The 15710-nt window shown below is 40.1% G+C and overlaps 1 protein-coding gene across 7 annotated transcripts in view; it reads right to left on the minus strand.

Annotated features, from left to right (window-relative positions):
- The window catches only part of LOC109553366 (A disintegrin and metallopeptidase domain 3-like), a 113685-nt gene extending 99574 nt beyond the window's left edge, over window positions 1-14111 (minus strand). For 3 of the 7 annotated variants that reach the window (XM_070781461.1, XM_019953337.2, XM_070781466.1), the window contains exons 1-3: window positions 13986-14111; window positions 13432-13514; window positions 6435-6490 (exon numbers count right to left, since the gene is read on the minus strand). In XM_070781461.1, coding sequence (XP_070637562.1) covers window positions 6435-6490; window positions 13432-13514; window positions 13986-14043 — 197 coding nt within the window. In that variant the 5' untranslated portion in view covers window positions 14044-14111. The other 4 variants (XM_070781462.1, XM_070781463.1, XM_070781465.1 and 1 more) reach the window with 4 other exon arrangements.
- Between the last annotated feature and the right edge of the window lie 1599 nt (window positions 14112-15710).

Genomic DNA, 15710 nt, shown 5'->3' on the forward strand with positions numbered 1-15710 from the left:
TTCAATTATGAGAACAAAAAGACATCCACAGATCTGTATTAGGGACGCATGCTATTTGCATATTCCTTCTGAAGAAAATAATCTAACTAGAAAATATTCTAACTAAATAATACCTGAGTCAGCAGAAAACTGCAATTAAAAAATGTTTCAAAAAAGAAGGAAAATGCAAATAGAGCTGATAAAGAAACTGAAAGTAGTGGATTTACATTTCGAATGGAAAGACAATTTTAAAAATTATAGGATGTTTTGGTATCACTTTAGGATCTGAGAGACACAAGAGAAGAACATGAGAACCTATAAGAAAAAATATGAATATGAGGATTATTTGAAAATTCTTTTTTATAGCAATAAATCCCCAAAACATAGGAGGAAACATCAGTATTCAACATGCTATTTTCACAACTATAGAAAAGATTAAGTGGTAATAGCCAGAGAAAACAAAACTTCTCACAAGTTGATGACGGAGCAAAAAGTAGAAAAACAGAAAGATAAAGCCATACATAGAATATAAATAACTCAAAACTAATGAATAAAAGACAATACTTTGGCCACCTGATGCGAAGAGCTGACTCTGAAAAGACCAGAGTTTGGTTATATGCATTTGGTTGAATATATGCATTTGGTTGAAAAGACCCTGATGCTGGGAAAGACTGAAGGTGGAAGAAGAAGATGACAGAAGATGAGATGGTTGGATGGCATCACCGACTCAATGGACATGAGTTTAGAGAAACTCCGGGAGTTGGTGATGGACAGGGAGGCCTGGCGTGCTGCGGTCTATGGGATCGCAAAGAGTCGGACACGACTGAGCGACTGACCTGAATTGGACTGACTGAATGAATAGAAACTAATTACCTTAAAATCTTACGGGAAGCAAGTCAATGAGAACTGTACATTTTGACTGGGAAAGACACTACATGTTATTAACAACCAGGGAATGGCATATTAAAGCAACAATAAAATAGTATTTGTTATCCACTAATTAACAAAAATGAGTGAATATATGCATTTGGTTGAGAATGTAGAAAACAAATATCCTTTAATTTATTGTCATAAAAATTAGTTATAAAGGTTTTGAAGAAAAAAAAAAACTGGCAGTATATAACACTTAAGAATTTTCTTATTTATAATGCAATAGCTACACTGAGGCCTGGGAAGTCATGTCCAGGGATGTCAACTAGAAAGCTTTCTTGTTGTAAATAAGGGAGGATAAATAATTTATGAGATATATTAATTTGATGGCAACATATGCATTAAAACCCACTTTGCACACATCAATATGAATGAATCTCAACAAATGATATTATGCATAATGTTCCATTATGAACAACCACAACCACATACGGTAAAACAAAATGTACCTACTGCTCACACTTTTGGGTCATGTGCCAGTAGCCATGACAACTCTGCTAACTGGCCAGGCTTGCTCAGTGGTACAGGATTCAGCTGAATATTGGCTGATGTAGGGAATGGCAACCCACAGTACTCTTGCCTGGAAAATCCCATGGATGGAGGAGCCTGGTAGGCTGCAGTCCATGGAGTCGCTAAGAGTTGGACACAACTGAGTGACTTCACTTTCACTTTTCACTTTCATGCATTGGAGAAGGAAATGGCAACCCACTCCAGTGTTCTTGCCTGGAGATTCCAGGGACAGGGGAGCCTGGTGGGCTGCCGTCTATGGGGTCGTGCAGAGTTGGACACGGCTGAAGTGACTTAACAGCAGCAGGCATAAATAGAACACTTTGGCTATGATCCGCATGTCTTTAATCTTTCAGCAAGCTTAGCCAAAACATATTCTCATGGGGATGACAGATAAAGATGGAGAGCAGAAAACCATGAGAACCTTTTTAAGCCTCTGTTGAAATCAATTCATCCAACATGACTTTGGCAAAAGTAAGTGTGCAGTAGTGCTCAGTCACTCACTTATGTCTGACACTGAAACCCCATGAACTGTAACCCACCAGGCTCCTCTGTCCATGCTATTTTCCAGGCAAGAATACTGGAGTGGGTTGCCATTGCTTCCTCCAGGGTATCTTCCCCACTCAGGAACTGAACGTGAGTCTCTTGCATTTCCTGCTTTGGCAGGAGGATTCTTTACCACTGAGCCACCTGGGAAGGCCCCATCAAAATAAGTGACATAGTCTCAAACTGGGCTGGTAATTTGCCAGACCCCCAAGGTAAAATCCCCTTCATGGATTATAGCCTTGCTTTGGCAGAGATGGCTTGTGTCACTACATGAAGCTATAAGCCATGCATCCGAGATGGATGGGTCACAGTGAAGAGTTCTGGCAAAATGTAGTACACTGGAGAAGGAAACGGCAATCTACTCCAGTATTCTTACCTGGAAAACCCCACAGACCGTATGAAAAAAGCAAAAAGATATGACACTGGAAGATGAGCCCCTCAGGTTGAAGGTATACAATATGCTACTCAGGAAGAGTGAAGGGCAATTAATAATGTGGCTCAGACGTTAAAGCATCTGCCTGAAATGCGGGAGACTCAAGTTCAATCCCTGGGTTGGGAAGATCCCCTGGAGAAGGAAATGGCAACCCGCTCCAGTACTCTTGCCTGGAAAATCCCATGGACGGAGGAGGCTGGTAGGCTACAGTCATTGGGGTTGCAAAGAGTCGGTCACAACTGAGCGACTGCACTTTTGCACAGTAAGAAAGAAGCAGTTTGGCCAAAGCAGGAATAAAGCTAATCTGTGGATGTGTCTGGTGATGAAAGTCCAATACTGTAAAGAACAATATTGGATAGGAACCTGGGATGTTAGGTCCATGAATCAAGGTAAACTGGAAATGGTCAAGCAAGAGATGGTAAGATTGAACATCAACATCTTAGGAATCAGTGAACTAAAATGGATGGGAAAGGGTGTATTTAACTCAGATGAGAATTATATCCACTCTTTTGGGCAAGAATCCCTTAGAAGAAACGGAGTAGCCCTCATAGTCAACAAAGGAGTTCAAAATGCAGTAATTGGGTCAATCTCAAAAATGACAGAATGATCTCAGTTCGTTTCTAAGGCAAACCATTCAACATCACAGTAACCCAAGTCTATGCCCCAATGGCTGATGTTAAAGACAGTGAAGTTGACTAGTTCTATGAAGACCTAGGATACCTTCTAGAACTAAGATCAAAAAAAGATGCCCTTTTCATCATAGGGGATTAGAAGGCAAAAGAAGGAAGTCAAGAGAAACCTGGAATAAGAGACAAGTTTGGCTTCGAAGTACAAAATGAAAGCAGGCAAAGGCTAACAGAGTCTTGTCAAGAGAAGACACTGGTCATAGCAAACACTCTTTCCAAACAATCCAGTGGACCAGTCTACACATGGTCATCAACAGATGGTCAATACTGAAATCAGATTGATTATGTTCTTTGTTGCCAAAGATGGAGAAGCTGTATACAATCAGTAAAAACAAAGCCTGGAGATGACTGTGGCTCCTTATTGCAAAATTCAGGCTAAAGTTGAAGACAGCAAGGAAAGCCACTAGGCCATTCAGGTAAGATCTAAATCAAATCCCTTATGATTATACAGTAGAGGTGACAAATAATTCAAGGGATTAGACCTGGTGGAAGAATGCCTGAAGAACTATGGACGGAAGTTTGTAACACTGTACAGGAGGCAATGCCAAAACCATCCCAAAGAAGAAGAAATGCAAGAAGGCAAAGTGGTTGTCTGAGGATGTGCTAAAAATAGCTGGGGAAAGAAGAGAAGTGAAAGGCTAGGGAGAAAGGGAAAGAAATACTCAACTGAATGCAGAGTTCCAGAGAATAGCAAAGAGAGATGAGAAAGACTTCTTGAGCAATGAACAAAACAAAACAAAACAAACAAACAAAAAAAAAAAAACAGAGAAAAATAATAGAAAGGGAAAGACTAAAGATCTCTTCAAGAAAACTGGAGATAAGGGAATATTTCAAGTAAAGATGGGCCTGATAAAGGACGGAAACACTGAAGATCTAACTGAAGCAAAAAATATTAAGAAGAGATGGCAAGAGTATGCAAAGGAACTATACCAGAAAGGTTTTAATGACCTAAAAAACCACCATGGTGTGGTCACTCACCTAGGGCCAGACATGCTGGAATGTGAAATCAAGTAGGCCTTAGGAAGCACTGTTATGAACAAAGTTAATGGAGGTAAAAGAATTCCAGCTGAATTATTCAAAATTCTAAAAGATGATGCTGTTAGAGTGCTGCACTCAGTAAATCAGCAAATTTGGAAAACCCAGCAGTGGCCACAGGAGTGGAAAATGTCAGTTTTTATTCCAACCTCAAAAAAGGGCAGTGCCAAAGAATGCTCAAACGACCTTACTATTGTGCTAATTTTACATGCCAGCAAGGTTATGCTCAAAATCCTTCAAGTTAGACTTCAGAAGTACATGAACCATGTAATTCCAGATGTACAAGCTGGGTTTAAAAGAAGTAGAGAAGACAGATCAAATTTCCAACATTCGTTGGATCATGAAGAAAGCAAGGGAGAAACAGAAAAACATCGACTTCTCCTTCATTGACTATGCTAGAGCCTTTGACTATGGATCACAATAAATTGTGGAAAATTCTCAAAGAAATGCTTGTACTAGAACACCTTACCTCTCTTCTGGGAAACATATATGTGGGTCAAGAAGCAACAGTAGGAATCAGACATGGAACAACTGCCTGGTGCAAATAGGGAAAGGAGTAAGAGACTGTATATTGTCACCCTGCATATTAAACTTACAAGCAGAGTACATCATGTGGAATGATGGGCTGGATGAAGCCCAAGCTGGAATGAAGACTGCTGGAGAAATATCCACAACCTGAGATGTGCAGATGATGCCATTGTAATGGCAGAAAGTGAAGAGGAACTAAAGAACCTCCTGATGAGGGTGAAAGAGGAGAGTGAAAAAGCTGGCTTAAAATTCAACAGTCAAAAAACTAAGATCATAGCTTCTGGTCCCCTCACTTCATAGCAAATAGATGTGGAAAAAGCAAAAGCAGTGACAGATTTTATTTTCTTGGTCTCCATAATCACTGAAGACAGTGACTGCAGACGTGACATTAAAAGACACTTGCTTCTTCAAAGTAAAGCTACAACAAACATAGACAGTGTACTAGAAAGCAGAGATACCATTTCACCAACAAAGGTCCGTATAGTCAAAGTCATGGTTTTTCCAGTAGTCACGTACAGATTTGAAAATAGGCCCATAAGAAGGCTGAGGAACTGATGCCTTTGAATTGTGGTTCTGGAGAAGACACTTGAGAGTCCTGTGGCCTGCAAAGAGATCAAGCCAGTTTATCCTAAAGGCAATCAAACATGAATAGTCAGTGGAAGGACTGATGCTGAAGCTGAAGCTCCAATACTTTGGCCAGCTGATGTGAAGAATCTGCTCATTGGAAAGACACTGATGCAGGGAAAGATTGAAGGCAAAAGGAGATGAGCGTGATGGAATATGAGATGGTTAGATAAATGGAGGACAGGAGAGCCTGGCATGCTGCAGTCCACGAGGTACCAAAGAGTCAAACATGACTCAGCAACATGAAAATTGCTAGAAATGCACTTGGAAAATGGTACTTGCTCAGTAAATGTCAGTTACTGTTGTTCTTGTCATTATTATTATTATTATTATGACTATTTTTAGCATTCATCCTTCTTGATCCAGAAGTCCATTAATTTATATCAAGTCTGTTATGTAACAAAATCTGTATGATATAAAAATACATGGATGAGGATGCTTCTTGTCAGAGTCTATAGTGACAATCCCTGGAAATAACCTCATTACCCATCAATACTATATGCCATGCATTCTCACTACTAAAAATGAGAGAAAACATACATACAGAGAAAGAAAATATATGCTGTTATTGAATAAGACACTTGCAGAAGACAATTTGCATTTGAGCAAAGAAATCCTTTTTCGGGTAGGTTTCTGTATGTTTTATTTCAGATAAAGATGAAATTTAGATTAGAAAATCATGGAGTGATACACATAGGTAATTGATGTTGGCTTCCTCACAGAATGAAAGCAGAAATCTGAAGACATTAAAAGTATACAGTATAGCAAAATGAGACAAACTGAGAGTGTAACATCAAACAAAATGCATAAAGTCACATAATTATGTTAAATGACATGAAACAAAGAAACTGAATTATGGGCAGATAACATTAGTTCATTTACAATTGTAATGTAATTAAATGTAAGGAGTTACATAAAATGATGTTCATGTATTTCATATGCTCTAATATTTATATCATTATAGTTGAATCTGAATATTAGACTTAAGATCTAATGATAATGACTCAAAAGTCTAATCTGACATGAATTAACAAGAAGACTTAACATGTTAAATAAAATACTCATGCCTTTGAATGTTTAGGCTTTAATGTAGACTCAGTTACAGGAAGCCATTCCAAACTTAAGAAACTAAAAACAACTCTATGAAAGAAAGAATGTCCACTTACTGTTTTTCAAGTGGGAGAGTATATGTTTTCTTGTCAATTTGGATGGAATAGGCGACCTATAGCAAAGGATTCAGAGAAAAAGTAATTATTAGATATTTCAAATCTCTGAAAGTCAAAAGTCCTAATTTTAAAAAATATGTACTCTTTAATATAAACAGGGATGATATTATGTATCAAAATTATATATACTGGAGAAGGAAATGACAACCAACTCCAGTATTCTTGTCTGTGAAATCACATGGACAGAGGAACCTGGCAGGCTACAGTCCATGGAGTCTCAAAACAGTCAGAAATGTCTAAGAGACTAAAAACAACAAAAACAAACTATATATCTTCACTTCTACAGAGATATACCATGACAGTTTTCTTCAATCTTGGAACATATGACAGAATTAATCATAATCCAAGTTACATAAAATCTAGGATTATAAATCTACTGCAAAAGTAAGAGCATTAAAGTCTCAAACAAATTTTTACTTAAAATGGTTGCATTTAGAAATGTTGAGTAAAATTTGAAGAAATTTGAGTTTTCTGATCTTTCCTTACTTTGCAGTTTCCAGAGAAAATAAAAGGAAAATTAAAGAATACAAAGCAAGTTCTTTTCTAAGATAAAATAAAATTCAACTAAAATCTGATGTTCACCTAAAGGCACCATTCAGAAAGCTAAAAGGCAGTTCTTCTACTAAAGGATGATATCTGGAATTCATATTCTATTGGCCAGTTCATATTTGTGTGAGTCTCACTTCTAACAGTGCATCTCTTCCTTCTCATTTTCCTTAGTCTATCTCACCAAATGTTCTGTTTTACCTTATCAGAAATCAACTTTTGACATTGGGAATCTGAGCTACTTCAGTTTATGTATTTTTTTCATTAATTCTACCTCTTTATTTAAGGAGAAAGTTTTAAGAATTTTAAGGTTATAGTTATTTTTCTATTTTTAAATTTCCAACCATTTATTGTCACCTATTTATTTGTGGATAGGAGTATATATTATGGTATTATATGAACTTCAGAGCATGACTTAAGTTTTTCTTTGCAATTTTTCATTCTCATTCATTGTTTATTATTTAATATTGATTACAGTTTATGATCTCTCCATCAACCCATGAACCATGTACAAATATATTTTTAAATTTTCAAATACACTTCTGAGTTTTTTTGTTAAGTTTTAACCTAACTGTACTGTTCCCAGATAATGAGTGCTGTACTATCCCTATAGGTTTTTCATTTATTTATGTATTTTCCTTGCTGTGATATTTCATTAAATGACATCATATATTCTTGAAAAGTATAAGTATTGTTCTTCAGAACCATTATTTACAATGGAGACAGAGCATACATGCAGCTTGGTTAGAAAAGTTCTTGGGGAGAGAGGTGGGGGTGTGCTCAGGATGGGGAACACGTGTACACCCGTGGCAGATTCATGTTGATGTATGGCAAAACTGACACAATATTGTAAAGAGATTAGCCTCCAATTAAAATAAATAAACATATTAAAAAAATTTTTTTAAGTTCTGTTTCTGGAAATAGTGACAAATTTGGATGTTTCTGACTCTTGGCTAAAACAAGGGCATTGAGACTTAAAATTGCTGCAGTTTATAGTACAACCCCCCCCCCCCCCCCCGCCCCCCGGCCAAGGTTAGCTTCTGTTGTGTTTCCCTAACTAGTTCAAAAAGGCTGGCTTGGTTACTTAAGAGGTCACTGAAAGCTTTGTAAGGAGTTCTCCCAAAGCCAAGATTCCTCCCATAAATCTTGTGATTTTTAAAGCCAGAGTCTCAACGTATTCCCAGAGCACAGGCTGACATGGAGCTAGCTCACTGGGGAAGCTTCCTGGATTCCTGATACATACTGAATTCTCTTTTTCTTGCTGCAACATAGCTTTTATCTTTATATAAAACCCTCATATGTGATATCCATAGAGTCCAGTGTGTCTAAACAAAGAGCAGAAAGGGGAAAACTTCATTGGGGTCACTTTATTCTTCAATAAAATGCTTATTTTTTCTTGTTCAAATGTTCCTTCCCCACATGAAGAATTTTAACACTGGCCAATCAACATGTGAGAAAAAATTTAAAGATCTGTCTATGGAAATGCATTTGAAAATTTCTCTCTGCTGTGCCATCAGTTTTCATGTTATATATGCTGATGACATTGTATTAAATTCATAGAAATTTAGAAGCATTATATGTTCCTTGAGAAATGAATATTTTAAAGCAAGGGATGCTTATCTCATAATATTGGGTGTGTATATGTGTGTGTGTTTGCATGTGTGTGTGTACCAAATGCTCTTTTTTTCCTGCTATTATCATGGAACCTTGGACTGCAAAGAGATTCAACCAGTCCATTCTAAAGGAGATCAGCCCTGGGATTTCTTTGGAAGAAATGATGCTAAAGCTGAAACTCCAGTACTTTGGCCACCTCATGCAAAGAGTTGACTCATTGGAAAAGACTCTGATGCTGGGAGGGATTGGGGGCAAGAGGAGAAGGGGACGACAGAGGATGAGATGGCTGGATGGCATCACTGACTCGATGGACATGAGTCTGAGTGAACTCCGGGAGTTGGTGATGGACAGGGAGGCCTGGCATGCTGTGATTCATGGGGTCGCAAAGAGTCGGACACGACTGAGTGACTGATCTGATCTGATCATGGAACCTCATGCTTTCTTTTGGAAGCATTTTCCCAGTGTACATTATACTCTCCTGAACATTTCAGTGTCTCCCGATGATCATTTTGGGGGATGTTATAGCTTTTATAAATATATAATCTCTGGTGTTTCTTGATGCCACAAAGTGAGCCAGTCAGAAGTAAACCACTCCGTCGATAAAACCTACTCCAATGTCTAACACAGTTTTTCATTTAACAAAAATTTGAGTACATTCTTCTCAGATCTTGCTACTGGGGTTGTAATTGGATTCCTACCCCATTCTTATGTTTTTACATCAACACTTTTGCCTTCTGGAAAACAAAGTGTCCTATCCAAAGCTGTTAGTTCTTATTAAAAGAGAAGTCAAAACCAGAAACAGACTGACAACTAATCAAAATGATTCAAACAGTTGATATACAGATGCGCAATCTCTTGTTAAGGCTTAGATGAAAAACACCCGTTAGACGTGAAGCATTCATTGAGGGTGTTCACTAGAGCAAAGATAAGAAGATTGAAGAGGAGACCTGGAGAGGCCTCAGGTCAATAGGCATCACTATTTTTGTGAAAAAGAGTAAAACATAATGCAACTATTCTGGTAGACATTTTGCATTATTTATCAACAACTTTTTACAGTGGTTTGACCCTTGATTCTATTGAGATGACTATTCAGGAAGGTTTATGAAACTATTCATAAACCTTCAAATAAACCTTCAGTCACTCAGCTGTGTCCGACTCTTTGAGACCCCATGAACAGCACACCAGGCCTCCCTGTCCATCACCAACTCCTGGAGTTCACTGAAACCCATCCATTGAGTCGGTGAGGCCATCCAACCATCTCAACCTCTGTCGTTGCCATCTCCTCCTGCCCTCATCTTCCCCAGCATCAGGGTCTTTTCAAATGAGTCAGCTCTTCGCATTAGGTGGCCAAAGTACTGGAGTTTCAGCTTCACATTAGTCCTTCCAATGAACAGCCAGGACTGCTGTCCTTTAGGATGGACTGGTTGGATCTCTTTGCAGTCCAAGGGACTCTCAAGAGTCTTTTCCAACACCACAGTTCAAAAGCATTAATTCTTCAGCATTCAGCTTTCTTCTCAGTCCAACTCTCACATCCATACATGACCACAGGAAAAACCATAGCCTTGACTAGATGGACCTTTATTGACAAAGTAATGTCTCTGCTTTTTAATATGCTGTCTATGTTGGTCATAACTTTCCTTCCAAGGAGTGTCTTTTAATTTCATGGCTGCAATAACCATCTGCAGTGATTTTGGAGCCCTAAAAAACAAAGCCAGCCACTGTTTCCACTGTTTCCCCATCCATTTCCCATGAAGTGATGGGACCAGATGCCATGGTCTTAGTTTTCTGAATGTTGAGCTTTAAGCCAACTTTTTCACTAGAAGTCACTGTCATCAAGAGGCTTTTTAGTTCTTCTTCACTTTCTGCCATAAAGGTGGTGTCATCTGCGTATCTGAGGTGATTGATATTTCTCCTGGCAATCTTGATTCCAGCTTGTGCTTCATCCAGTGCAGTGTTTCTCATGATGTACTCTGCATGTAAGTTAAATAAGCAGGGTGACAATATACAGCCTTAACGTACTCCTTTTCCTATTTGGAACCAGTGCATTGTTACATGTCCAGTTCTAACTGTTGCTTCTTGATCTGCATACAGGTTTCTCAAGAGGCAGGTCAGGTGGTCTGGTATTCCCATCTCTTTCAGAATTTTCCAGTTTATTGTGATCCACATAGTCAAAGGCTTTGGCATAGTCAATAAAGCAGAAATAGATGTTTTTCTTGAATGCTCTTCCTTTTTTGATGATCCAATGGATGTTGGCAATTTGATCTTTGGTTCCTCTGCCTTTTCTAAAACCGGCTTAAAAATCTGGAAGTTCACGGTTCATGTATTGCTGAAGCCTGGCTTGGAGAATTTTGAGCATTAATCTACTAGCATGTGAGATGAGTGCAATTGTGAGGTAGTTTGAGCATTCTTTGACATTGCCTTTCTTTGGGATTGGAATGAAAACTGACCTTTTCCAGTGCTGTGGCCATTGCCGAGTTTTCCAAGTTTGCTAGCATATTGAGTTCAGCACTTTGACAGCATCATCTTTCAAGATTTGAAATAGCTCAACTGGAATTCCATCACCTCCACTAGCTTTGATCATAGTGATGCCTCCTAAGGCCCACTTGACTTCACATTCCAGGATGTCTGGTTCTAGGTGAGTGATCACACCATCGTGATTATCTGGGTCGTGAAGATCTTTTTTGCATAGTTCTGTCTATTCTTGCCAGCTCTTAATATCTTCTACTTCTGCTAGGTCCATACTATTTCTGTCCTCTATTGAGCCCATCTTTGCCTGAAATGTTCCCTTGGTATCTCTAATTTTCTTGAAGAGATCTCTAGTCTTACCCATTCTGTTCTTTTCCTCTATTTCTTTGCATTGATCACTGAGGATGACTTTCTTATCCCTCCTTGCTATTCTTTGGAACTCTGTATTAAGGTGCTTATATCTTTCCTTTTCTCCTCCGCTTTTCACTTTTCTTCTTTCACAGCTATTTGTAAGGCCTCCTCAGACAACCATTTTGCCCTTCTGCATTTCTTTTTCAGAAAGAATGAAGTGATGGAGCCATACCAAAAACAACACTCAGTTGTGGATGTGACTGGTGATGGAAGGAAGGTCCGATGCTGTAAAGAGCAACATTGCATTAGAACCTGGAATGTTAGGTCCATGAATCAAGGCAAATTGGAAGTGGTCAAACAGGAGATCCAAGAGTGAATGTTGAAATTCTAGGAATCAGCAAACTAAAATGGACTGGAATGGGTGTATTTAACTCAGAAGACCATTATATCTACTAATGTGGGCAGGAATCCCTTAGAAGAAATGGAGGAGCCATCATAGTCAACAAAAGAGTCTGAAATGCAGTACTTGCATACACTCTCAAAAACGACACAATGATCTCTGTTCGTTTCCATGACAAACAATATCAGCAAAATCTAAGTCTATGCCCCGACCAGTAACTCTGAAGAAGCTGAAGTTGAATGGTTCTATGAAGACATACAAGACCTTTTAAAACTAACACCCCAAAAAGATGTCCTTTTCATTATAGGGGACTGGAATGCAAAAGTAGGAAGTCAAGAAACACCTGGAGTAACAGGCAAATTTGGCCTTGGAGTAGAGTATGAAGCAGGGCAAAGGCTAATAGAGTTTTGCCAAGGGAACACACTGGTCATAGCAAACACCCTCTTCCAACAACACGAGAAGACTTTACACATGGACATCACCAGATGGCCAACACCGACATCAGACTGATTATATTCTTTGCAGTCAAAGATGCAGAAGCTCTATACAGTCAGCAAAAACAAGACCGTGAGCTGACTATGGCTCAGATCATGAACTCCTTATTTACATATTCAGACCTAAATTGAAGAAAGTGGGGGAAACCACTAGACCATTCAGGTATGACCTAAATCAAATGCCTTATGATTACACAGTGGAAGTGAAAAATAGATTTAAGGGACTAGGTTTGATAGACAGAGTGCCTAATGAACTATGGACAGAGGTTTGTGACATTGTACAGGAGACAGGGATCAAGACCATCCCCATGGGAAAAAAAGAAATGAAACTATTTAGCCATCTATAATTTGAAACATTTTATGATGTTACATATAAGATACCCTACAGTTAAGAAAAATAATAACTGGGCTGTTACTAATAATCATAAAATTAACTCCTAAGTCTACCCATAAAAGAAAAATCCAACTACAACTCTCATACACGCTCATTAAAAATTTATGTGAGCGTGTGTATGCATGTCTCTAAAACTTCCTTCAAATTTACTGCCTTTAGAAAGTGAGATAGCCATTCCCTTTCTTAACAAGTCTCTGCACTGCCTAGATTTCATTTTACAACGTACATAAGGGACACACTTTACCATGTTAGTCAGACCAAAAATAACATTCATTTTTGCAAACATATCCATATGCACATATATGTTAAATACAGGCATGAAGATATTATGTATATACTGTTATCTTAAAATCATGCTACAAGTTAAATATTTGTATGGCTTCATTTACATACAAGATATATTTAAAAAGAAAATTTAGTAGACCATAGACTCCTTTTTGTGTGATACGAATTCAAGGCATCTCTTTTCTTTGTATCTGTATTTTAAAATTGTTTCATAAGGTTTATATTTACTTGAGAAATGAAAAGAAAGCACTTGTTCTCCTCAGACAAAAGGTCTCTTGAACACAATCTTGGTAGAACACAAAATGTCATGAAGGCATGCATCGACTGGGGTCTTGCATTCCAGTAAAAATAAAACACTCTTTTATTTTAAAGTGATTTGTTAATTACATGCGTTTCTGAAATACTGCCATCTTTGGTGTTTGTCTCAATCTTCCGTGGCACTGTAATTTGTAGACGTGCTGTTTCAGAGTCTGCAGTAAGGAAAACAAGAGTGAGCATTCCCCAGGGCATGACCGCATCCTTTCTTACTTGTCCTCTCCTATCACATCACTTGTGGATCTTCCAAGCCCCAGTGCGCACGCACCCAAGCACGCACACACACACACACACACACACCCCCCAAAATATCATGCTGTGTAGGGTTTTAAGGAGGGGTCCCCTGGACCCCATCCAGGATCCTCTCCCTACCTCCACCCCTACCCCGTCTACCTAGAAGACCTGTATCCCCGTCTGGGCGTGAGAGACAACTATCCCATTCCTGCTCTGAGTCCTCCGACCAGCGGGCCTGGCAGAACCCTGAAAATGGGCAGGATTCCAATCAAACCCGGGCTCCCCCAGCCTGACCTGGGCTTCTGCGGCCAGGAGGGCAACGGCCTCCACCCCTGCGCCAAGGGACACTGTGATTATGGGGCCCCCTCCTATCCGGTAGGGTCCTCACTTACGATGGCCCGCGGAGGCCAGCTGGCCCAGCCCTGTGAGGAGTAGCAGGAGAGATAACATTGCGTGGCCGGCCTGCCTCAGGGAAGGCGGTTGACTGGACCTGGCTCGCGAGGTTCGCCAAGCGTGGAGGGGATTGGGCACTGGGGTCTCGGAGGGGCGGGGCTGGGCTGGGGCTGAGGGGCGTGACTGGGGCTGAGGGGAGAAGCTAGAGGGCAGAGAGAAGGGGCGGGGCTGGAGGGTGGGGTTGGAGAAGGGCAGGGCTGGAGGGTAGAGAGGAGAAGCGGGGCTAGAGCTGCGAGGGGAGGTTTGGGGCGGGGGGCGGGGTGGGGGGAATGGAACAGGTTTTGGCCGGTTGAGGCTAAAAGGCGAAGTGTGGTCTGAGGCAGGATTTTATTTTGTCTCTGAGTTCCCTCGAACTCTTTTCGGACTTCATGGCGTATAGCCTGCTAAGCTCCAGTGTCCATCGATTTCCCTGGCAAGAATACTGGAGTGGATTGCGATTTCCTTGTTCAGAGCATCTTATGGGACCCAGGGATGGAGCCCAGGTCTCCTGCATTGGCAGTCGGATTCTTTACCACTGAACCAACTTTGAAAACTATGATTGAAATAGATGGCTGCTGCTGCTGCTGCTGCTGCTAAGTCACTTCAGTTGTGTCCGACTCTGTGCGACCCCATAGACGGCAGCCCACCAGGCTCCCCTGTCCCTGGGATTCTCCAGGCAAGAACATTGGAGTGGGTTGCCATTTCCTTCTCCAATGCATGAAAGTGAAAAGTGAAAGTGAAGTCGCTCAGTCGTGTCCGACCCTCAGTGACCCCATGGATTGCAGCCTACCAGGCTCCTCCGTCCATGGGATTTTCCAGGCAAGAGTACTGGAGTGGGATGCCATTGCCTTCTCCAAATAAATGGCTACAAAGCCCTTAAGAAAAACATTCCTGGAATGTGAAACTGGCAAGGGTTTCAATATATTCTCAAAAAGAGTTGCATGGAAGAAGCACAAGCTGGAATCAAGATTGCCAGGAGAGACATCAATAACCTCAGATATGCAGATGACACCACCCTTATGGCAGAAAGTGAAAAGGAACTAAAAAGCCTCTTGATGAAAGTGAAAGAGGAGAGTGAAAAAGTTGGCTTAAAGCTCAACATTCAGAAAACGAAGATCATGGCATCTGGTCCTATCACTTCATGGGAAATAGATGGGGAAACAGTGGAAACAGTGTCAGACTTTATTTTTGGGGGCTCCAAAATCACTGCAGATGGTGACTGCAGCCATGAAATTAAAAGATGCTTGCTTCTTGGAAGGAAAGTTATGACCAACCTAGATAGCATATTGAAAAGCAGAGACATTACTTTGCCAACAAAGGTCCATCTAGTCAAGGCTATGGTTTTTCCAGTAGTCATGTATGGATGTGAGAGCTGGACTGTGAAGAAATCTGAGTGCCGAAGAATTGATGCTTTTGAACTGTGGTATTGGAGAAGACTCTTGAGAGTCCCTTGGACTGCAAGAAGATCCAACCAGTGCATCCTAAAGGAGATCAGTCCAGAATGTTCATTGGAAGGACTGATGCTGAGGCTGAAACTCTGATACTTTGGCCACCTCATGTGGAGAACTGACTCATTTGGAAAGACCCTGATGCTGGGAAAGATTGAAGATGGGAGGAGAAGATGAAGATAGAGGATAAGATGGTTCAATGGCATCACCGACTCAATGGACATGAGTTTGGATAAA

The sequence above is a fragment of the Bos indicus genome, chromosome 27 (genome assembly GCF_029378745.1).
Source record: "Bos indicus isolate NIAB-ARS_2022 breed Sahiwal x Tharparkar chromosome 27, NIAB-ARS_B.indTharparkar_mat_pri_1.0, whole genome shotgun sequence".
Lineage (NCBI taxonomy): Eukaryota > Metazoa > Chordata > Mammalia > Artiodactyla > Bovidae > Bos > Bos indicus.